General features: G+C 44.0%; 1 protein-coding gene across 4 annotated transcripts in view; it reads left to right on the forward strand.

Moving 5' to 3' along the window:
- Arhgap26 (Rho GTPase activating protein 26) overlaps positions 1–24114 on the forward strand; it is a 391848-nt gene that overhangs the window by 305003 nt on the left and 62731 nt on the right. For all 4 annotated transcript variants that reach the window (XM_042264260.2, XM_042264261.2, XM_042264262.2 and 1 more), the window contains exon 20: positions 10075–10225. In XM_042264260.2, the coding sequence (XP_042120194.2) occupies positions 10075–10225 (151 nt within the window). The remainder of the gene's footprint in view (positions 1–10074; positions 10226–24114) is intronic.

Consider the following 24114-nt stretch of genomic DNA (forward strand, 5'->3'; position numbering starts at 1 on the left):
CCAGGAGCACCCGGTCACCTAAGGTTTCCTGCTGAGCAGTGCGCAGTGCAGGCGGGGACAGAGCGCACCATGTCAGTCACTTCCTCGGGCTTCGGGTAGAACTGGCTTGTGGTCAGCCTAGAGCAGCAGCAGCCTTGGACCTGGTCCTGAAGCGTACTTTACAGCATTGAGGAGAGAAGAGGGAGATGAGGAGACAATCAATTAGATCTGGGCCTAAGATTAGCGTTTCTCACAGGAGGTGGAGGCCGAGAGGGAAGGACCTGTGAGAGCAGACCTGTCTAAGCAGCAGAACAGGCTGCCATGTCCTGGGCACAGAGGAAGAAGCAATGCAGCTTCCTCCCAGTGACCGGAAACAGGACTGCAGTCTCCACCTGCATGGATTTTGGCAGAGGGTCTAGCTTCTGTAAGAGACATTGCAATAGAAAAATCTGCGTGTGTGTGTGTGTGTGTACCTATGTCTGTGTGTGCATTTGTTTGGACGGTGGATGTGAATAGAAAACTATGTGCATTTTATCATCAAAATCAGTGCATTTTGAGTATTTATTTTCTTCTGAGAAATGGGAATGGTGTCCAGGCTGGTGTGGAAAGCACCTAGCAGGGGCTACTTGGTGGGTGGTGCAAGGAGGACTGGGCCAGGGAATGGGAAGTTCTGGCTTAATCATACCCTGTCATTGTTGCCACCAGTAGGTGACAGAGCACTGTGATGTTTTCACAAACTTCACCTTTCGTTCAGTTTTTGGACAAACGCAGAAAGCTTTCTCATAGCACCCTTTCAAGTGAAAGTACAGGGCTGGAGTATACAGGTAATCTGTGGAAGCAAATTGCATATTTCCACAGAATGGCACCCTTCAAATAAAACCTCTTCACAAACCTAGCTCAGTGCCTCCCAAATTGTAGTCATTTATATACAACCTCCTTTTACTGTTTGGACCACAACCACATTATTTGTGTGTGTGTATGCGTGTGTGTGCATCTGCGTGTATGTGTTGCTTGTTTAACACATTTTAAATTGATCTTAAAGCAACTCACTTCTTTGCATAGCCTCAATTCTGATGTGTCAAATGTCTGAAAACATGAATTTGATGTACTCATTACAATATTCTGTACTGTACATAAAAATAAATTCCTAGCTACTAAGTTAAAGATATTCTTCCACATTCCATCTCAAAATTACTTGTAGGATGTCCCCAGACCTGGTTCTCAGTGTTGGCCAACTCCAATCTTTTCTCTTAATTTATTCACTTGGCTAGAATTGGGCTGAGATATTGAGAGTGGACACTCAGTGTTTACCTGACAATATGATGTTTATTGAGACACATGTCCAGATTTGATGTGAACTTTAACTGTCCTGTCTCCCAGGAACCTATATTGTTTGAAAGCTTGTACATGGTGAACATGCACACACAGTATTTACACATGCATGCACACCTCTCTTCTGTCTTCACACTGGCCACATCCTGGTTTTTGGAAGCTCATTTCCTCTTAGGTCTGTCTATGTCTTTCTGATCTCTTTTGAGCCTCGTTTTTACTCCTGTTTCTTCTCTACAGTACCTGCAGTGTGATAGCATTGTGTTGGGCAGTCCCTATGCTGTCCACCATGAGATACCTAGCAGGAAGGCTCAGGAAACTCCCTCCCCTCTGAGGTTCCGGTTGTTAACTTCAGTAGACCTCTACTCCTCTTCAAGGGTCCTGATCTACAGAAGTTGAGGCCCATTTCTTTCTCTCAGAGGTAAATCAGTGCCAGTGTTTATGGCCCAATGTTGTCACTGGCCTCCTTTCTGAGAGGACAGTCCGGAAGGTCACATTGAAAGGTCATAGGTCTTGCACCTTCACTTCTGACTCACAGAAGTGTCTGATAGAAGCTTCCTATGTGCTAGATGGAGTTAATAGACATTGATCTCATTTTCTAGGAAGGGTTTTCCCTTCTGCATGGGTGGACCCATTGCCTACCTGCGCATGAGTTTGGCCTCCATTTTTAGAGTGAATGAAGTACTCTCCAAGTTGCCTTTTCCTCCCCCTCCCCAACAGAAGGCTACATTTATGATGACTGACCTCTTTGCAGGATGAGGAGCCAGAGAGTTTCTCTTGGTCAGTATGAAAGCTTAGGCAGTATGTGGTAGAAGCAGGGCTAGGGATGACATGGGAACAGCCTGTGAGTTGAGAACTCTGGAAGAGAGCAAAGGGACGGACAAGATTTAGAAGACATTGTAGCATCACGTGCAAATCTTCAGAAACACACTGGATTTTATGGGAGACTCGGGGGGATTAGCAAGCAGAGTTGTCTGTAGGTGGTCAAGGAGTGTTTTGTGAAAGGGGGAATTGTTAGAAAGATACTGAGGGAAATGGGGATTCCATCTGGGAAAAGGCTAGAAAGAGGTCTGTGATGCAGAACTGCCGGAGCAGAGTTGTAAGTCCTGGTGGAGCTGTGGAAAGATAGTTTCCCCATGTTGAACTTAGAAGACATTTCCCCATTAAATTCCATCCTCTCTTTATCTGTGTTTACTGTATAGGGATATATAACTTATTAAGGTTGTTTTTGTTTTTTTTTTTCATGCTGGTCCCTGTGTATGTCATAATTTGAACCTTAAAATTATATGACAGAGGTAATGTCTCTATTTTCCAGCTGGAGGAAAACTAAATCTATAATCAATGATGCACTCAGGGTCACCTAGCAACAAAGTAGGAAATTTGTACCCAGTCACCTAATCAAAGCCATACCATTAACCACCCATGACCTAAATTTCCAGTTTCAATCTGTGGGGTAGACGCTGGGAGAATGATTTGGTTAGGGAGGACTGCTGGACATAATCTGGAAGACCAAATATTTGCAGTTCTTCTCATGAATCTGAGAGGTAAATTGCATTAGGCTAGGAAACTAGTATGAAAGAATGAATGTATACATTTAATGAGGAACCCTCGAGACAAAACTCTATTTGAGCCTCATTCAGTAACAAGGATAAAAACAATTATAGCTTAAGTAATGTGCCAGCCATCATGCTAAGCCCATCATTATTTCTTCTCATACCTCTAATTGATAATCCTATGAGGTACCACTCAGCTGCAATTTATAGGCAGATAAACTAAGACGAGACTTTAAGCAGATAGCAAGAGTTTGTCGCCCAGATGTCCTCCCTTCCCTATGCCATTTTATCTTTACAAAGAGACCTTCCTCAGTTTTTGAGCCATGCAAGTGAAAACCTTGCTAAGCTGAGATACAGAAGCAGTAAAAGCCATCTGTCCCAGCTTCCAGGGATACTATGGGGGCAGTTGAGCCATATTGAATGAGTTCTTTAATATGCAAACTGACAATCTATAGCCAGGTGGCAGCCTCCCCTCCAGACCCAGCAGCAGGGCTGCTAAAAGCAGTATGCATTCAGTGATGGTTTTAGCTTACTGGGCCAAGGCGCTCTCATTTGTGATCACCTCTAAACAGATGGAAGGAAGTTTTTCAACTGTGCTACCAGACGGATGGTTGCAAGGGAGATTACTGTTTAACCCCTGGGTTTCCACATAGATCACCTCCCAGCAGAAACGGGACTGGTACATCTTAGCGAAGGGTAGATCTTAGCACTAACACCGAGCTGTACTTTTGCAGGACAGCTATGGAAAGCAGAGCCAGCAGGGCTGAAGAGAGCCTGCAGCAAGACCTTTACACCTTTGTGATTTCTTCCAAGAGGCTGCAGATAGACAATAAAGAGTGGCCTTGTCCCCAATTATTTTAGTATTTACACATGAGATGTTGAACTGAGCTTCTTGGAACAATGGTACTTAGACACTGGTGTGCGTTAAACTCTAGGGGCTTAGTAACAATATGGATGCTCCATTTCTCCAGAGCTGTCAGAGGCAGGAGACCCAGACCCTGGGCACTGCACTTAACTCAAGGTAGACAGACCAACAGTGGTTAAGTGGGATGGGAACCTTGACAATTGTTATGTTCTGTTAGGACCAACCAGGCTACCTCTAGGGCTCTCTGTCAGGGAGTAGAGTGGGCTGGCGTGGTGACTGTGAAGAGAGGCCCTGGAGTCAGACTGAGTCCTTTTGACACCTGGAAGGTATTACTTTCATTTTCTCATCTGTAAAACTGATCACTAATAATAGCTGTCCTGGAGGCTAATTACCATAATTAAATGAGCCAGCGCATGTAAAGGCCTAGAACACAGTAAGCACCTAATAACTGTTGTCTGTGATTATGATAATTATCACCATACTATAGTGTCACCTTCCCATTGAATAGGAATGTAGTCCCCCTCTGGCCCTGCAGATTCCAAAGGAGAGGCCTCCAGCAAGGGACACGTAGCAGCCCTGTTTCCAGAAACAGCTCCCTTAATGCTCAAGTACAAACACATCAGAAACCTTGGCATATGTTGTTCAGGGTTGGTAGGGGTGGATTAGGGACAGGAATGGATCCTTGGGCATTGTTTCACATGGATCATGTTAACTAGCTGCTGGGATTATATCTCTGATTAATTCTTTTAGCTCAGCTAATGCATCCCTGGACCCTCTCCCAGACAGGCTCAGTGAGAGTCTAAAAATTTAGCTTCTATACTTCTCATATGTGTCTTCCTTGTTGAAAAACGGCTGAGAATTCACACAGTCGAGAGGCTTATGTAATGTCTCTCTCTGAGCAGTCAAAGCTGCAGCATGTGCCATTTCTCAGCTTGCCTTTGGAGATCCTGAGTGCCCTGGACACACGTGTTTGCTTTGGCAGATGACGTGATTGGCCACACAGATTCTTGTTGTCACAGAGGCTCCAGAAGGTGTAATGTAGCTCTGTGCTTAATTATGTGTGGTTACTGTGTGTGGCTGAAAACCAAATAGTTGATGTTGCTGTTAAAACTGATGTGTAGAAGACAAATGACAATAAGGGAAGTTTAAGATGGGTCATTAAGTGATGGAGCAAAGGATACTATAGGCTTACATCTGTGTGGTAACATATGAGAACAAAGCAGTTAATATAGCATTAGGTATGGTGTGATCTTTCTGTTAAAAGACAGTCTCTCTCTCTCTCTCTCTCTCTCTCTCTCTCTCTCTCTCTCTCTCTCTCTGTGTGTGCATGCCTGCCTGCCTGCCTGTCTGTCTGCCTGCCTGCCTGCCTGTCTATCTCTGTCCATATACAACACAATAACTGAATATTTACATGCCAAAATGAATATAGCTAGAAAGTTGCACATATTGGATATTAGTATATGTATTATGCTTTCCTATATTTTCTAAATTGGAAAGGAATGCATATTTACTATGTGTTGAATTTTTCTTATTGCAAACAAAGTTCCCTAATTGTATCACCTATTTACTATACCAAGCCAATTTCTAACGATTCATGGTATAAAGATAAGTTATACATAGTTTTTTACTAACCATGCACAGATAGCGGGGTCGGCAGCAAGCGTGGCCGTGGTGGAGAATTTACTTACTCTAATCATTCCGTTCCCAGCACAGCTATTAAGTGCCATCTCTGCAGCCTCCACTATGGGCATAGCCTCAGGACTGGGCTTCTCCATTGTGCTTCCATGCCTCATTCTTGGGAGTCATTTCCCTCCTAGGCCAGCCACCATGCCTTCTCCACTCTTTCATAAAATCCACTGTAATGGCATTTTCTTCCTTTGCAAGGAAAAAGGTTATTGTGAACACTATAGAAAAAGAGTGCCTAAGTCAGCCAGTCCATGGTAGACCAAGCTAGACGCTGTTCACTGAAGCAACCTGGTGAAAGTCACAGTATCAGGCGCTGCACAAACGATCAAGCCATGCTTCTTTCTCACCCATCAAACCCTTGCTTACTCCTCCACTCATGGCCTAAGCTGCTGTTTTTACATGCCTAAACATACACTACATACTGTTCGTACAATTACTTTTACCACTGAGACCGGGCCACCTTGAGATCAGACCACCTTGGCTTTTCTTCTGGCTTGGTCTGCTGTGCTGTCCAGGCAGGAAGGCGGCTATAGTGTGAAAAAGAATCACTGCACAGTCACCAAGTCTGAGTCCAAGCTTCCCATGTACTTGGGTGTTTCCCAGAGATGGCAAATTCAGAAACTGCCGTGCATTCATCATTTTTATTGCAAAATTCATTAAGCTGCCTGCCATGCTATTATCATCCCATCTTGTCGAGATGATGCATCACAGACTTCGTTGCACAACTCTGACAAGCAGAGGAGAGTGCACCTCTCTCGCAGCTACGGCACGGGAATGCCGCTGGGGATTTTGCTTGTGCCGCTCTCCTCTCTGTGAAAAACTCGGGCTCTCTGCAAAGCTCCCCGACTAGTAACTCTCTTTTTCCCTGATTTCATGTTTGAGCTTGGAAAGAGGGGGGGGTGCGGGGTGGAGAGATTTGTCCTTGTGAGGAGTCGTGAGTGCTTCTTTCCAACCTCCAGTGTTTTGTGTTGTGGAAAAATGACATATTAGCCCAAAATTTGACAGGCTTCTGCAGAGTGGGAACTATCCCTTAAAGTGGCGAAGATCTATGTTTCGTGTTTACCCTTCGGTTCCGTGTGTTCAGAGGGCCAGACAAGTTCCAGCCTGCCAAGACCTGTACGTTTGGCTTGGCTCTATGTTCCCCAGCCTTTGCCTGTGGGCTCTGTGATAAACAGATCCCGCCTCCTGTGTTGGATGGGGTTGCCATTAGAGTGAGTTGGAGTCACTTAGTAAATATGAAAAGTGCTGGAGCTTAGCTTCCACGTTTCCATGGCAACCCCCAGAACAAGTACAACATCACCAAAATTACTCTGTGGCTTTCCTTTTTTAGTTGCAGTGATTTGGTTGCATACTTGTGTTTTCCGCTCTTGATTTGTACAGAAAACATAAATGCTGCCCACAGTCACCAGTGCTTTGGTTTCAAGGTCCCTGCCTGAAGCACTTGCAAAATTCAGGCCCACACAGCCCCACCCCTCTCCGTTCCAGCAGAAGAAATTTTGATTGCATATTATTCTCTTCTATCTGTGACTTAATGTGTGACCATTCATGGGGCTTTGGTGTGCAGAATGTATGGGCTGTTCATCAGGAAAGTATAGTGACCTCTGACCTCACAGGTCGTTTTAATGGACACTGTGTGCCCAGATAGCCTATGCTTTCCCCTGAGTAGTTTATGTCATTAAGGACTAAGTCTATACCTGCTCTCAGTGCTTTAAGATATATTTTCATGAAATCATCCAACACATTCCCTAAGCGTGTTTATTTCTGGCAATGTATTCCTCCATTTCCTCATTTCTGTGCTCTTGCTTCTGGTGACTAATATTGGAAGAGGCATTCACTGACAACAAACTTGGGGAAGGCGAGCATTCTCACTGACCAGCCAGCTCTGAGCACCCCAGAGAGCAGCATTCTCTCTCCCTTTGTCATCCTCATGCTCCTCCCTGATCCTGTGGGCTTGGCTCCTGACTGGTGGGTGGCTGGTCTCTTTTGAAGTCCCCCATCTTATAATCTGTATTTCCCCAGTGAGCACTGAGAAAATGGGATGTGCCCATTCTAGCTTCTCATGGGGCTGCCGGAGCTGGCCTGTCCCCCTGGACGCGGATGCCGAGCTAGCTCCCCTATGTGAGGGGTGGCTCCTCCTCATTGGAGGAGGTCTTCCAGCCTCCTGCTTTCCTCTCAGAAGCAAGTATTCATTTGCCCACAGTGGGAGGAGCCTCCTGTCTTAAGTGACATTACTGAGTCATTTTCCCTTTATTTCTTAATTTATTCCAAATGCTTTAGAGTTTGTCTTGGTCTCGTTTGCTGCAACCATTGAAATGTTCTGTTTGCTTTCGCCTTTACTCCCTGACCCTTTCTCTGGAGTAATCTTTACATTCCTGTCCACCTTCCTACTTTCCCTCAGTCAAGACTGTCAGCACCTCAGAGGAACTTCTACCTAGAAGTTTTCGGCCGTCTCTTCTGCAGTTTGGGGCTTATGAGGTTTATCCCTTCTGCTAGCGTCGGCTCCTTTTCCCCAGTGCTCACTGGTGTCTAAGGCAGGAGTTTTTTTCTTCTTGGTAGTAAGTCCTGCTCACTGGCCCTGATAGTCTGCCTGCTGCACTCCTCCCTTCCCTCCTCTTCCCCCTCCTCCCCTTGCTACTTCCTTCCCCTCCCTCCCTCCCTCCTGAGCCACCTCTCCGGCCCCCAGAGGAAAGCAAGCATTTTTAATGCTCTCATCCCTTTGTCGTCCAAACGAGACTCGAGTTCAAATGTTCATCTATAAGTGAGTGGGTCAGTGATTCCATTCTGTCACTTTGAGATGTAGCGTGCCTTCGTAGATGAAGGCTCCAGAAAAATTAACCCACTTATTTCATGGCGAATGAAATAATGGCCAGCAACACCAGTTGTTGTGACCAGTGAGTCTGGAATGTGGGAAGGGACGGACATTCCAGGTCTGTAACATGTTGCTCCACCAGTGGTACCCATGCCATTTAGCTGCATCATCCCCCAGATCTTTCAATTCTTGCTTCCAAGTTTTTTGAGATGAGAAGAAACAGAAAGTTCCTTTCTTTGAGCTCTATCCCAATGTTTATAAAGCACATTCCAGCATATGATCCCACTTGATCCTCATGACAGCTCATGAGCTGTACAGGGCAGTTCTCATTCTCCCCATTTCAGAGATTCATCTGGACTCTGAGGTCAGAGGCTGGAGTGATAACTCAGGGGTTACGAGCACTGGCTGCTCTCATAGAGAACCCAGGTTCAATTCCCAGGTGTAAGGGGTAGTGAGGTAGCTGAGTGAGTAAAAGCACCTGGCATCAAGTTCCAATCCTTGGTGAATGGATAGAGCATGCTGTGCATGCATACACAGACACCCATGAATGTACTCTTACTGCCGCCCTCTCCTTCCCATTCCCTCTCCTTCCTCCCTCTCTCAGATAAATACAATACACCTGTCTATAACTCTGGTTCCAGGGGTCCATCAGGGCATGCATGTGATGCACAGGCACACATACAGGCAAAACACCCATACATACAAACCAAAATAAAAAACTGAAAACGAATTTAAGAATTTAATGGGATGTCCCTGAGGCCACATTGCCAGTCAGAGGAGTCTCTTGGAGAGACTTCGGGTTTCTCTACTAGTAATTTCCAAATATGAATGCAGTAGCTTGGACCATGGGTTCAAATTTTTTTGTCTTGTATTTGCAGACAACTGTGCAGCCCTTACACCTCTCTTTATTGAAGAATTAACTTGAAGTTAAATCTGAAATGTGTGGCTCCAGAGGCAGGCAGATGTTTCTAGGGTGTGGTCATCAAGTTAGTCCAGCTGAGTTCTAAGGAAATTCATGGCCATATTGATAGTCTGTGGTGATGTGCTGTGAATTTGGAGGTATGACATGGCCGAAGCAGTTAGAGGCAGGGGGTTTAGAAGAAAATGTGGCTGAACACAAGGAGTCCATGAGGTCCTCTCTCTGTCCTTACCATCTGTGAATCAAAAGAAGGCACAAGTTAGGTGGAGTCATACGATATACAGGGCTGTTTTAAGCGAAGAGCCTGGCTCATACTAAAGGTGTGTGTGGTGGTAGGGGGGGTGATCCTTTCAACATGAGGAAGGACTCTGCTTTAAGATCCATGTGACCTGTTCCCCTTTGATCTTTCCTTTCCCACTCTTTCTTTGTTTTGTTTTGTATTTATCTGAGAGAGGGAGGGCGGAGGGGGAGTGGGAAGGAGAGGGAGGGAGGGAGGGTAGATCTGTGGGTATCTGTGTATGCATGCACAACATGTTCTGTCCATCTACCCTGTAGCTTCCAAGGACTGGAACTTGATGTCAGGTGCTTTTACTCACTGAGTTACCTCACTACCCCCACACCCCCATTACCACTGTTAAATAATCTTGTCCTTTCTCATGTCCCATTTTTATTGTTGGGTTGACTTGTTTGTTTTTGAGATAGTCTTACTCAAATAGCCCAAGTTGGCAGTGAACTAATCCTCCTGCCTCCACCTTCTGAATATTAAGGATTCAGGCATGTGCTACTATGCCTGGCTCCTCTGTACTTTTTCAAAGCTTCAGATATTTCAATTTAGTTTCCTTATTTGTAAATTTTGTATGTGTGGGAGCAGCCTACACTATTCTATTAACATACATATGGGCCTTTTTTTTTTTTTATCATTTCTTCTCTTCAGAGGAGCAAAGGAACAGCATCATCAACTCCAGTTTGGAATCAGTATCCTCCAGTGCAAACAGCATCCTTAATTCTAGCAGCAGCCTGCAGCCCAATATGAACTCCAGTGACCCAAACCTGGATGTGGTCAAACCTACTCGGCCCAATTCACTGTAAGTATGATAGCCCCTATCTGCTCCTCATTGGCTGTGATCATCCATTCTGCCAGAATTTCTCTGGCTCAACCTGACTTTGGGTCATTGTTCCATGAACATAATTCCAGCCTTCTCCCAGAACTTGGAACTTGGCTGATTTGTTGTGGATTTTTCTTTGGCATCATCACCATAAAGAAGAGTCTTAACATACTGCTTCTTAGCCTTGATCTGTGATGCACTGTCCTGCTGAGATGGCTTTGGTGATGGCTGTTGCCTGTGCTGGTTACTGGACAATGTTCGATGCTACTTCTGTGTCTGCTTCCATACAGAAGAACACTTGGTGTGGAGTAGCCCTTTATGTCTTCCTGCTATCAAAACTTAGTGTAATAATGACCTCTCGCTAGAGACTGTAAAAGGAAAAGAGCCATTTAATTTTTTGTTCCATTTGGGGCTTTGAGTACGTGTAGACAAGATAAAGTATTGGAGCTAGTGGTCCAGTCCTCCCCAGAAACTATTCAACCAGGGCCAGAAAGTTCTGTCTTGTGACTTCAACCCACATTGCTCAGCATGCTTCTTAGACCACCCCATACATTGTGTCAGCTAGGGTCTTCCAGAAAGAATGTGAGCTCTGATCAGAGCAGCTGGATGCTCTACCACCAGCTGTACAAGAGTTGGGAAACAGTTGACTCCGCTGTTCTCTAGTGAAAACAGATGGAGGCTCAGCCCTAGGCTGTCTGCAGGCAGTTGTTTCTCTTGGTGAAGCATCAACTTCTGGATCATAGAGGACAGCAGCACCTTCTTCCCGTCCCTCTGTGTACTGTTGTGTGATAGCATCCTAAGGTCCCCTTCCATTTTAGATATTTGTCATCTACAAAATGGGCCCAACATTTGTATTAGAACAAACGAAATGATAGTAAATGCCGAAGAAGAAGAAGAACTCTGAAACTGACTTATGAAGTGTTTATAAAGGAAGTGTAACTGCAGGCTGAGGTAAAATCGAACACTGAGCAAGGCAGGGCTCTCCTTGGTTGCTGGCAGCTTTAAAGCATAGCATTCAGCAAGTTTAATTGCTATCTGCAATTGGTGCACGGTGTGTTTGTCCACCAAGAAGTGGGGCAGTGCCTCTAGAGTGTAGAGCAGTTGAACCTCTCCAGCTTGTGGGCACAGAGTCTCCTCCGGGTCTCCATAGCTGGACTTGCCCTTGGAGTCTTCTGGCCTTGCTATACGCTTCCACAAGCTCTTGTGCACCTGCTTCCCTAGCCATTCAGCTCCCCTTTCGGCCCCCTTTCCTACCCTGGACTCCAACTTCCTTCCCCTTTTATACCTCCTACCATACTCCTTCCTTGGCTCTTTCATCTCCGTTTTGTTTAAATCAGTCAACCTAGCCTATGTTACAGCTGTTGCTTGCTCAGCATGAGCAAAGTTGAATTTCTATCCCAGGTTGCTTAATACTCTTGATTTTACCAACCAGTGGTCTTTAATCTTGGCTTTTAGCAGCTGGTAGCTTGAGCCCCTGAGTCACCACTGAGTACAGTGTGTACCAAGAGATTGTTTAGCAGCTAAATGCAAAAGGGAAATGTCCTTTTAGTTGGGCCTGAAAAGGGGGCCTTGGGCTATTTTTAAGGTTATCTGTATGTAATTTGGGCTGTCATTATTTATTGGGATTGTTTAGACTGCTTCATGAAATCTAGGGGTTTTCTGCCTGATTCAGATTCAGGACTTTCCCAGAATGGAGGGTGCCATCGGGAATAGTTGTACCAGTTTGTCTTTGGAAGAGATTGGAGTAGAACTCTGTCTCTATTTTCTACAAGACTGCTGCCCCCAGGCCAAGTGAGTTGCTGACTGATTCCTATGGATCTGGAGGGTAGAGACGACAAATGTATTGGAACTGCTAACAGAATGCCTGCGTCTGCTCATCCCTGTGTGAAGGCCATGCCAAAGTCCCTACAAACTCTGCAGCAGGTTCACGGGCCATTTCCTAAGCCCAAAGCATGTCCTTGATTCCTGCCTTCCCAGTTTTTCCTGCCTAGAATTTGCCTGAGTGGAGCACAGATGGAAACTCAGCAGTCCTGACAAACAGAAGTCCCTGCTTTCCTTGAGTAAATTGGTTCTCAGATGTCTTTCAGCACACCATGCTGTGGTGGTCAGGCCGGGGCACAACCCAGCCTTTTACTTTTTCCATCTCTGGTCCTTTTGAGATGGTTAGAAGTATTTGATGCAGATGGAAACAAAAATGTGGCCAGAGTGGGGATGGAAGATTATCATTTCCTTTGCTTATTATTAATTAGGTATACTGTGAGGATCCAGTCGCTAGGAAACTACCTGTTCTTTTTAGTTTACTCATTCTTTCCCCATGGTTTCATTGCACACTGGTTGATCATCATAACCATGTAGAAATCATAATGAAAGAAACAGATTTGTTACTCACCATCCATTGATACTCTGATGATCCATCTAGTTCTCTTAGGACATTGAGGCCCTGCGGTTGGTGTGAGCATAAAGCTACATTGAACATCAAAGTCAGAGTTGCCACCATTCTACCCATGCTAGGACAAGGCCACTGTGTATCTTGGGCAATTACTCACCTAGCTTTCTGCAATAGCCAGGCTTCTCCTGAAGACCAGAGGGCAGTTGATAACCTAGCACCAAAGTCCAGCTGGTCTGCAAATGTCAGCAAATCTTGTGAAAGCCTGCCTATATTGTGCCTAGACTTCTGTAAAGCTGCTTAGGGTAGACCAGAAGAGCAGAGTTCTTACCCTCCCAGAATTTACACTCTGCCTAAGAATGGTGGACAGTGGCATGGGGCAGACCTGAATGGGACTTGCAGCTCGTAAATGTATTCAGAGTCAATGTTAACTGAATATCTGGTCACATGGCCAGATGAAAGTAGTGAGAAAAGTGAGGTAGAGAAAGTGTGAGCTAGGTCGGTATTAGGGAAGCTCTTGGTAGATGGGACAAGGAAGTCTAGATAATCCAACATAGCTTAACACAGCCTACTCACAAGTGTGCTGTGGGGAAATTACAGGGTTGGCAAAGGCACTTAGTCAACCTTTGAAGCCGAGAAACTCCACACAAAAACCCAGACTTCCTTCTGGACATGGAGAGTAAAGACAAAACATTAATCTAGACACACATCTTCTACTTTCACTGCATTAACTACAAGTGGATTGTAGTTCTGAATACAAAATGCTAAGCTACCCAACTTAGAACCTCGGTGGGCTCAGCTGTGATGGTGACTTTTCCAATAGGACACCAAAGGTGTGATTTGTGAAAGAAAATGTTACAACTTCTTTAATGTAAAACAAATAAAAAATAAAGCTAAGAACACAAAGAAATAAAGTACAGACTAGGAAAAAGAAATATTTGCAAAACACATCTGATAAAGGACCAACCTCCAAGACTCACAAAGATCTCATAAAACTCAAGGATAAGTAAACATCAAACACAGTTAAAATGTGGGCAAGAAATCTGAACAGATACTTCACCAGTGGTGAATGTTCAGATAGCAAAAAGCAAATGGAAAATGTTTCCATCATGTGTCACAGGGAGATGAAAACCAAAGAACTGATACCGTCCACTCATCAACACAGCCAGCATCCCAGCACAGACGATGTCGGGGAAGATGGCAGTGGTAGCAGCTTCTTCTCATTGCCGTCTGAATGCAGAGCAGCATGGTCCCTTAGGAAGAAATGTGTGTTCCTTACACAATGCAATATACCTCACCATATGACCAAAGTCAGACCTCTTGGTATTTCACCACGTTAGTTGAAAACTTACAGACACAAACATCCACAGAGATTCTTAAGCAGCTTTATTCATAATTGCCAAAACTTGGAAGCAATGAGGATATCTGTCAGGAGATGTTAGTGCATAAACTGTGCAGTATCTCTGCCCCATGAACTCTCATCATCCAACAATAAAATGATGTAACTGGAGCCTGAGAAATGGCTCAGTGCGTGAAGGTACTTCCTCCCAGATCTGATGATGTGAGTTCTAACCTAGGGACCCACATCGTAGAAGGACAAAACTGACCCTGAGAAGTTGTCCTTACCTGCATGTGTGTACACAAAAGCACACCAAATAATAAATAAATAAATAATAAATAAATAAATAAATAAATAAATAAATAAATAAATAAATAAATAAATAAATATTTTAAAAAATACAATTTCACGACCTATCAAGCCACAGAGGAACCTTAAATGCATATTGTTCATCTGAAGAAACTAGTCTGGAAAGACTTCAACAGGGTGATACCAACTACACAGCTTACTGACAAATTCAAAACTCTGGAGTTTGTAATAAAGATCAGTGGTTGCCAAGGATGCAGGGAGAGGGATGAGAGGATAAAGATTTAGGGTCAAGACATTTTCAGAACACTGAAACTATCCTATGTAGCACCTAGGTGGTGGGTAAGAGATACCTTGTGTTCGTCAGAATCAGTAAAGCCTATGGGACACAAAGAGTGAATCCAAACAAACTAGAAGGGTTAGTTAATAAAACTGTATCAGTGTTGCTTCATCCATCAGCACAGTGTCCTAACCAAGATATTAATAACTGGAGAAACTTAGGGAGTAAGAGAGGAGAAGGCACATGAACACTCTTGTGATTTTTCTGTAAGTCCCAGACTTCTCTAAAATAAAAATCTATTAACATACACTTTTTTAAAGTACAGATTTTCAGTTTTTCAAAAAGAAAAAGACTGGATGAATGGAGCCCATGTTAAGCTTGACAGGAGGCAACATTCAGATTCTGCAGTCTCAGAACTGACCTGCTCCATGCCTCATTCCTCTACCTCTAGGCCTTCAATAGATTAAATGAGGGTCAGAATCATTGCTGCCATCCTTATAAGCTAAAGCCCCCATAATCTGGCCATCCTTCATCCTTGGTCAGGTGGCCCATAGGATGTGGTAAAATTGACTAAGAATGACTTCCAAACCCTGGCTAAAATGCCTTGCAGCTTCCTACATCATGCTCCTGGAACCCAGCTCTCATGTACAGCAGTGTGTTTAACCTTGAGCATGATAGCATATCACAGAAAGAAGCCGAGTGTCTTAGCCAACTGCAATCCCTGGCTGCCAGTTATTTGAATATAGCCTCATGAATTAGTCCAGGCAAGATCTACAGCAAAGCTGCTCATAGCTTTGTGATGAGTCATGTGTCATGGTTGTTTTAAACCATTAAGTCTAAGAGTGGTTTAGTAAACAGCAAAGTTAACCAACCCAAGGCCTGTGGTTTTATGGCCTCAGAGTGTTATATGGAACTGAGCTACCTGGGTAAGACAGAAACGTGTGGAAATATTCTAGCTTGTAGCAGGGTACTCTGTGGAGACTAGCATCTCAGATTTTAGAACCTTTTAAAGAGAGAAAGTATCTTATAATGAGATTCTAAGAAATTAAGAAACAAAATAAAAGCTTGGACTAATGGTTGAGGCCAAGAAGAAGGATGGCTCAGCCATTGAAATGGAAAGTAGGAAACCTTAGGTTTTCTTTCTGGCACCAACATAGATTGGCCAAAAATACCAGCCCGTAGCCATGAACATTCCCACCCCAATCCTGGGGGCTTGAGGAGAAATGAGACTAGTCTATCTCCACGAATGGAGGTTATCCAGTAGGTGCTTAAAGATGGCTCCTAAAGTCCCCTCCTTCCACAATGATCAAGAAAGTTGATATCTGCCCAGTGCCTGTAAGAACATAGTGATATTTTTTTTAAAGGGAAGTAAACAAACGCTGAGTAAAATGTAAGAGGGTGCCCCACCAAGGACATTACATGTCACATTAATGCCACCAACTTAGAAACTCCTAGGCATATGCTTTCTTCAGACTGGTCGGATGGAGGGAGAATGTTAAGATTTAAAGAAACCTGAAGGATGGGAACAGTCACACCAGTGGCAGAGGCTGGCCTAGGCATTCTAGCTGTTTGGGTGGTGCTTACCCCCCAAAAGTATCTCACTGGCCAGTAATCTCACAAATAAGATGGCTTTTCTCATCTTTTCATCTGAAGACATGTACACATCTGCATTTCCTAATTATTTCCGTGGATCTAAAAGATGTGTACATGTTAAATGCTTGCAGATTCGGCCAGAGTCAGCCGGCCTCATGTACGAGGCCCAGCAAGCTGTGGGCCAGCAGGCTCTGAGGGGATGCATGCACCCTGCTTCTAGAGTGGCTTCTCTGAAGCACTCCAGGCTTTCCTGCATTTGCTTTAGTCACTCTCAGATGAGATTTGGGGGAAGCGTCCTCAGGGATCGCTGGCCACTTTTACTTACATTTTATTTATCTCTGGACACTTTTACTTACATTTTATTCGTTTGACCAGGGTACATGCAGCCAGCATCAGTTGAATACCTACTGTGCGCAGGTGTTCTGAGTCATGAAAGTACAGTCACTTACAAACACAGGGGCAGGGAATGTAAAGAAGGGGCAGAAAGAGCAGCAAGGTATGCTTAGCGTGCACCAGGCCCTGGGTTCAATACCAGCACACCCTTTCCCCGAAAGAAAAAGGAAGCAAGGTAGTTTCTGCTTATGTGGATTGTACATTCTTGTAGAGACAGGAAAAGAATCGGTGAGTTCTGCAAAGAAAACCAAAGAGAGTATAAAGGAGACAGATTGAAGGACAAGAGGAAAGTGACTTTGTCTCTCCCTGAGTTTCTGCATCTGCAAAGTAAGGAGATTTTACCCCCACAGAAAGGTGGCATGAACATTGGTGAGACCACTCTTAGCACACTCCCACTGTGATCAATGCTGTCGTCAATGTTATTCTGGAGCCTACTCTCCCTGGGCACACATAGCCTGTTCTCTCTGTTCCCTCAGTCCTGACATACACTTTAGCTTTGTGGAGAAAAGACCCCCACTGTTTTGCTCACCTTCCTGCCTTGGCTTCCTGCTTAGAATCTAATCCTGCAGTGATGCATGACCCACCTTAACCCAAAACCGTCCTGGGTAGGCACTCCTATTCCTGAAAAATCTAGAAACCTTCAAATCCCTTGGGCTACCTGATGAGCATATGCATAGCTATTATTAATTGAGACCAAATGATTCACAAAATGAATAGTATGCATTAGACAAGTGTTCATCAGTGGCATTTTTAAAGGGGATTTTATCCTCAATGTTGTTACATGCCAAGATAGTTATACCAGAATGTACAACCGGGACTTTCTCAAAGTGTCGCTATTAGCCACTTTTTGGATTGTAGACTTTGGAGAGAGGACTTTTCCTCTGGCTGGACTGGCCTTCTGTAGAGAAAGATCTCGCTGTTATTGAAGATTCTGCCACTCATCTACCTGCAGGCAGGAAAGGCCTCTCCAGACTTCCGCCTGCAAACATGGGAGAATAACTTGAAAATAGAATCGTCTTTTCCTGGTGACTCCAACTTATTCCCTGCTGTATCTGAGACATATCTGGAACTTTGCTCTGCTTCCTTGAGCTCCTGGGGCTGTAGAGGCTACAGATACTTGAGTGACTGGTCATATTTGTCTTGATGTGGCTGGAGAATATTACCAGTGTGGCCTGCTGTCTTTTTCCAAGTTGCCTTTTCTCCTGTCTGCTTTTTCCATTTCCCTACACACAATCTCACTCACTACTTGGAAGGCCCACTGGGCTTTCCTTGCTTAGGGTGGGGCTTCCTGCCTAGTTAAATCCATCTGAATTTTATTGGATCAACATGTTTGGTTATTAGCCGGTCACCATTTCTATGATATAAAAACTATTCGAGGCAGCCATCATACTTTGGTGACCCAGCAGAATTTCTTTCTCATGCACCAGGGCGGTGAGCAACATTTGGATTCCTATGGCCTGTCAGCAGAGCAGTGCTGGAAGGGCGGATGGGCACCTTCCCCGCGCCCCACCATATCCCTGTTTTTCAGCAACATGGGGATCACAATGGAAAAATGCTTCACCTCACACATATTCTTTTCCCCTTTACAAACTCAAACATATCCAGGGGCTGAGTCTTTTCTGTAGACTGACTAATCTTATTCAGTCATCTAAAATAATTTCCCAAATTTGCCTTGACAGTACCGTGCATGCATCAAGCCTCAGTGTATAATTAAGGGTCTCCGTGAATGGATTTCATTCTGAGTTAGCTGTCCTCAGATGCCTCCTGGCACCCTGTTTTATCGGTATGTGGGTGTTAGGCTTCTTCAGTCATAACTTTTGGGTAGGTTCTTTGGGGAAAGGGATTTGTCTTGGCTTTCAGCACTGTTGTGCTCCTGAGAGGACGCTGAAGGAAGGCTGCAATATAATTTTCTCACTTATGGTTAATTTGGAAGCATTGCTCTCTCTCTCTCTCTCTCTCTCTCTCTCTCTCTATATATATATATATATATATATATATATATATATATATATATATATATATATAAAACATTTGGTCTCAATTAATAATAGCTATGCATATGCTCATCAGGTAGCCCAAGGGATTTGAAGGTTTCTAGATTTTTCAGGAATAGGAGTGCCTACCCAGGACGGTTTTGGGTTAAGGTGGGTCAGTCCCTCACTGCATATATATATATGGATGTCATAAGTAGATTCAGAGTCTACCTTGGATGTACTAAATTACATTAAAGTGGATTTCTGAAAAAAATTTAGTGAATCTGTGGGGCAGATGCTTCCTTGGATAGAGAAACAGTCCCAGGATCATGTTTTCAACCCCTTCCCTATGTTAATGATCTAGAAAGCTCTGTGGATCTTCTCGAGGCTTTGCTTGGTCTGGGTTACACAGGTCTTCTGGGACAGTCTTAGTTTGATGCGCAGGCTCAATGTATGGTTCTGGCTCAGCATCCTGAGCACCATCAGAAGCCTGTTAGATACATGAGACAAATCCTCACTCTCTCACACACACACCCTAGACCTCCCAGGTACCCAACAGTCTCTGCTTTACCAAACCTTACAGATAACGCTGACCTTGCTAAAGTCTGAGAACCCCCATGTGCAGTGGCAGAGGGCATGAGGATAGTAGACATCCATGAGAATAAAAACATGATTTAGCTCATTGCGAAGCTCTTGGGGCTAAGCCTGAATCCTCCCTCTACTGGCTCATTGCCCGTGCAGAGCCCTGCCCTAGCTGAAGCCAGTACACCTTAAGTGGTAGACGAAAGGCAGGACTACTTTCAGAGGAACACTGTTGAGTCACCAGTGCCGCATTTTCAGTGCAGGCCAGCCAACCAGTCTCAAATACATGCCTCTTGATCATTAAAGAGGGTGGATGACTCTTCAGCTAGCTGGTTCTTTTCATTGAACATTCATTGTGTATGATATGATCTGATCAAGATGCCGGTATTGACAGAACAGTTCTCATAATACAGAGCACTGAAAAGGGTAGATCCCAGTGAACATGGACAGAAGATCTGAGAGTCAATGTTTTCCCAAACTGCAGGAAAGGGTGAAGAACAGAGAAATTGAATAGCTCCTGCCTAGAGAGGTCAAGCCTTGACTCTGCCATTTTCTGACTGCAAAGTTGGGCATATTATTTACCATTTCTGACCTAAACCTTGTCTGTGAACCTTTGGCCACGCATGTGGTACACACCTTTAATCCCAGCATTGGGGAGGCAGAGGCAGGTAGATCTCTGGGAGTTCAAGGCCAACCTGGTCTACATAGTTGAGTTCCAGGACAACCAGAGCTGAATAGGGAGAGCCTGTCTCACACAAACAAACCAACAATATCTACCTTCAAGTTAGATGAGATAATGGGATAACGCTATCATAATCTGTGGTTCAAAGTAAACAATCAATAAATATCATTTGCTGGTATAATTCATATGCCAGACAGTGGTTCACAAGGGGTAGCATCTGTGGCAATCAGGTGGTCCCAGATTATATCACCTAGTAACATTGTACATTGCAGTTTTCTTAATTTGTGTAATTATACTTATTACGTCCCCACAGCAGTTTATTTCTATCTTGATAAACAATACATGAGTTCTTGGTTTTGTTACTTTGATTTTTTGAGACAGGATTTTATGTTGCCCATGCTGACATTAAATTCTCTATCTCTGAAGCTGTGAACATCTTCATCCCCCTGCTTCCATTTCCCAAGTGCTAGAATTGTAGTTATACATCACCACTGCTGGCCTGACACATGACTTTTTAACCTCATCCTTTGCCTTCGCCAACACTTTTTCAGTGCTGATTCATTCAGGAGTGGCAGATGCACGCTCTGTGCTCTTGCTTTTGTTTTCCATCTGATGTGACACAAAGCAGCCCAGATTTAAAATGTTGAGACAACTCTAAAAGTGAAATGAAATATCTAAAACTGGACTAAATACAAATAATAAAGTGCGGTGGAATCCGAAGAAGCACTCTCTATTACAAGATCGGCTTTAAGGTGTTTGTACAACAGATGTACATGTTTTCCTGGAGGAGGCTGGTCAAACCACCTACCATGTTGTTTCTCTAGGTAGAGCCAACTGGAACTACAGTAATTAGGTTAGAAACTAATTGAGGTCTCAAGTCTTCACCAGGGAACAATTTAGCCTCAGGAATTCCTCTGCAGCTTCTGACTCTGTGTTAATTTAACTGCCATTATGGCAAAAAGCAAAACAATTTGTGAAGAAAAAAATCATTCTGAAATGTGGGATCTCAGTCACTGACTTGTTAGCTTTTCTTCTGGTGCCTACCATCTTCCTTCACAAGGAAGCAGTGTGTTGGCTCAGACATTGCCTCCATGGCACCCCAAATACTCTTTACAAGCAAGACAGCTGGTAGCTCCATGGATATTGTCAAAAATGCTCAGAAGATGGATAAGATGGCTGCTTTAAATGCTACTCTGTTGCTTCTACTTGACATGTCGTCAGAGGAAAGAGATGATGCTGTTCACAGAGCAATAAAGGTAGAGATGTCTATCCAAGGGAATGTTTGCAGTCCTAAGAAGAGACATTGCTATAAATAAAACAACATAATTTAAGGAGGGTTTCTTTATAATGGTGTTAGTGCAAGAGAGTCACATAAGACTGTACAGAGCATGAGGGCTCATGACCACCAGCCGGTCACCATCCTGGGGCTGAAGGGATGTGGATGGAAAATGGTACCTGTGATGGTTGATACTGATCATCAACTTGACAAGATCTAGAATCGTCTAGAAGACATGCATCCAGGTACTGTCCTTAAGATATGATATAGTTTAGGTTAATTGAGATGGGAAGATCTACCCTGGATGTGGGAGGAGTCATTCCATGGGCTGGGATCTGGACTGAATGAAAAGGAGAAAGTGAGTTTAGCATTATTATTCATCATTCTCTGCTTCCTGACTTGGATGCAATGGCACCAGCTGCCTCAGGCTCCCGCCTCCATGTCTTCCCTGCCACAGTGGACTATCCAGTCAAACTGTGAGCTAGAATAAACCCTAGATCCCCCCCCCCATTCTTTCCACTGCTTTTGTCAGGGATTTTCTCACTTCAGTGAGACAAATAACCAATACAGAATCAGAACCCACAAGTTCTGGGAAGAGTTAGTCATAGCTGTGAAAAGAGCAGAGACCCTTATCAAGGGACAAAACTAAGAGGAAGTGACTTCAGAGGACTGGAAGACATGCTTGGGCCCTATATGTCCTCTCCTGATAGTTTGCCAGGGAACCTTACTGGTAAACTCAGGAAATTCTGCTGCTGAGAATTTCTCTGGCTGCTCCCAGAGAAAGACGAGGGATGGAGAAGGTATCAAGTAGTGATTCATGCCATTCAGCACAGTGTGCCAGCAGCCGAATGCCCACCAATGAAAGCTGGCAGTGCATCAGAGGGTAGAAGAGTAGCCAGTGCAGGACAGGGAGTCGGGGCTTTGTGTGTGGGGACCCATCAGCCTGCAGGGGTACACTCAGGGAGAAGGGGGTGCACAGTAAGATAGCTGTAGCTCACCAGCCATCCCTTTTATAGCAGCACCAGTTAGTTGCTCCTAGTGGAGCTAAGTGGTTCTTATATACAGCTAGATTTGAAAACAATCCATGTGCATTATGTAATAGTACTTAGGCAAGAACCCATGGGTATAGACATAAACAGGTATGTGTACATGTCAGAAATTTTTCTGGGAAGATAGAGCGGAATAAATCTGTCTGGTTATCTCAGAAGGAAGCAGCTGGGTGGAGAATTGATGGTAGGAAGAACAACTTTTCATGTCAACACCAACCTTACATAGTCAATAAATTTATTTATTTTATTTTATTTTTTGCATGTGTTGTGTTTTTGGTCAAAAACTCAGTTAAAAAATAAATGAACTTAGTTTTGAAATCACCTTTTATTGATCCTCTTAAACCTTTGAAGTATGTCATTATGAGAAGTAATTCTGTTTCTACCTTTAAACTAAGCTGAGAGAGGATTTGAACAGCATGTCTTATACCAGGAAGGCATTGCTCTAAGGGTTATAAATGAAGTTCACCCATTGATTCATTCATTCTTCCAGTGGCCCTGTGATTCCTCTTTTGGCTTGTCCAGGGTTCCAGGTTGGTAAGCAGGGGCTTGTAACAGCACAGGTGATCTGTTATGAAGAAAACTGAGTACTCTCTCAGGTAGTTAAGTGGAGTGGATTCAGTTAGACCCCTGCTTCAAGACTATGTCAGAGTTCATGCTAAAACTGGGAAGCTGTAACTTAGAAAAGCAAAAGGTATATTTCACCATAGCAGCTACTCATGAAGTCCCTCCCAAGGCCTAGCCAACACTTCTAGATGGAAGTAGTTCAATTATCTTGAGCTATATATAGTGTCTTCATCTGATCTGCCATTCCCCATCTGCATCTACCCAATTTCCTTTAAAAAGCTCCATTTTAAAGTCGAATGTATAATGGAAAAAGCCCTCACTCCTGACCTTTATGGAGACACCTTAGAGTTACTCAATAATAGTCAGCAGTTGCCCTGGTAACCTTAGACACACTGCTCAAATAACCTGCATTCATCACCATCCCCTGCCTTCAGCACAATGAGATCACCTGCTTAGTGTTATGGAAGGAGGACATTTTAGTAAATTTTTAACCCTTTCAGCTTCTCTTGTAAGAAGAGAGGTGATAGTGTTTGTGATACTCACTAAATGGTTTTTGTTTTGTTGCTTTCATGACTAAGGCACTGAAATCGAATGGAAAGCATCCTAGTTTTTGAGCAAATTGGAAAGTCCTGTTCATTCTGTTTTGTTCAGCAATGAACTCACAAACAGGTTTGATTAGGTGGAACTTGCAGGCTAGAATGTAGGATGGACTTGACAAGTCGTCCTCATGCCAGATCACCGAAAGGATGAGTAAGGCCCACTGACTCGTGTACTTTCACTTGAAGGACCTAGCTAGAAGGTTGGCAACGCCACAGTTGAATCAGGAGAGGGATTGCTTCAGATGAACTGGTGGGCTACCCATCTCAGAGGAAGCCTACATCCAGTAGCATTTAGAGGTTGCACTTCACACTCCAGACTTCATAGTGGAACTCCATGTGCTTCTGGGGAGAAACAGCCCCTCCACCCTCAGTTACACACATCCTCTTCCCCATTCTTCTTTTACCCTTTGTCTGAAAATGGAATTAGAAGAGATATGTCCTTAGTCATCCGATGGTAGCATTCACAATATTCAGTTGTCATAGTGAAAACGAATTGACAGGAGATCAGAAATCCAGTAAGAACCATGGGAATCCTGGAAACAGCACCAGCACCCACTAAAGGCAAGATCCACATGTTATTGACTGATGTGGTTGATGTGATCAACACAGACATACTGCCCCCATGGAAGTCTTCAGACCCCCCCCTCTCTTTCTCTGTCTCTCTGTCTCTCTGTCTCTCTCTCTCTCTCTCTCACACACACACACAACACACACACACACACACACACACACACACACACACCAGTTGCAGTTGCTTTCTTTTCTATGTTTCTGTCTCCATAGCATACTTATTTTCATCTTGTTTTGCCCTGTGGAGGAAGGAACCACCAGTGAGGTACTTGCTGC

Source organism: Peromyscus maniculatus, chromosome 19 (genome assembly GCF_049852395.1).
Source record: "Peromyscus maniculatus bairdii isolate BWxNUB_F1_BW_parent chromosome 19, HU_Pman_BW_mat_3.1, whole genome shotgun sequence".
Classification (NCBI taxonomy): domain Eukaryota; kingdom Metazoa; phylum Chordata; class Mammalia; order Rodentia; family Cricetidae; genus Peromyscus; species Peromyscus maniculatus.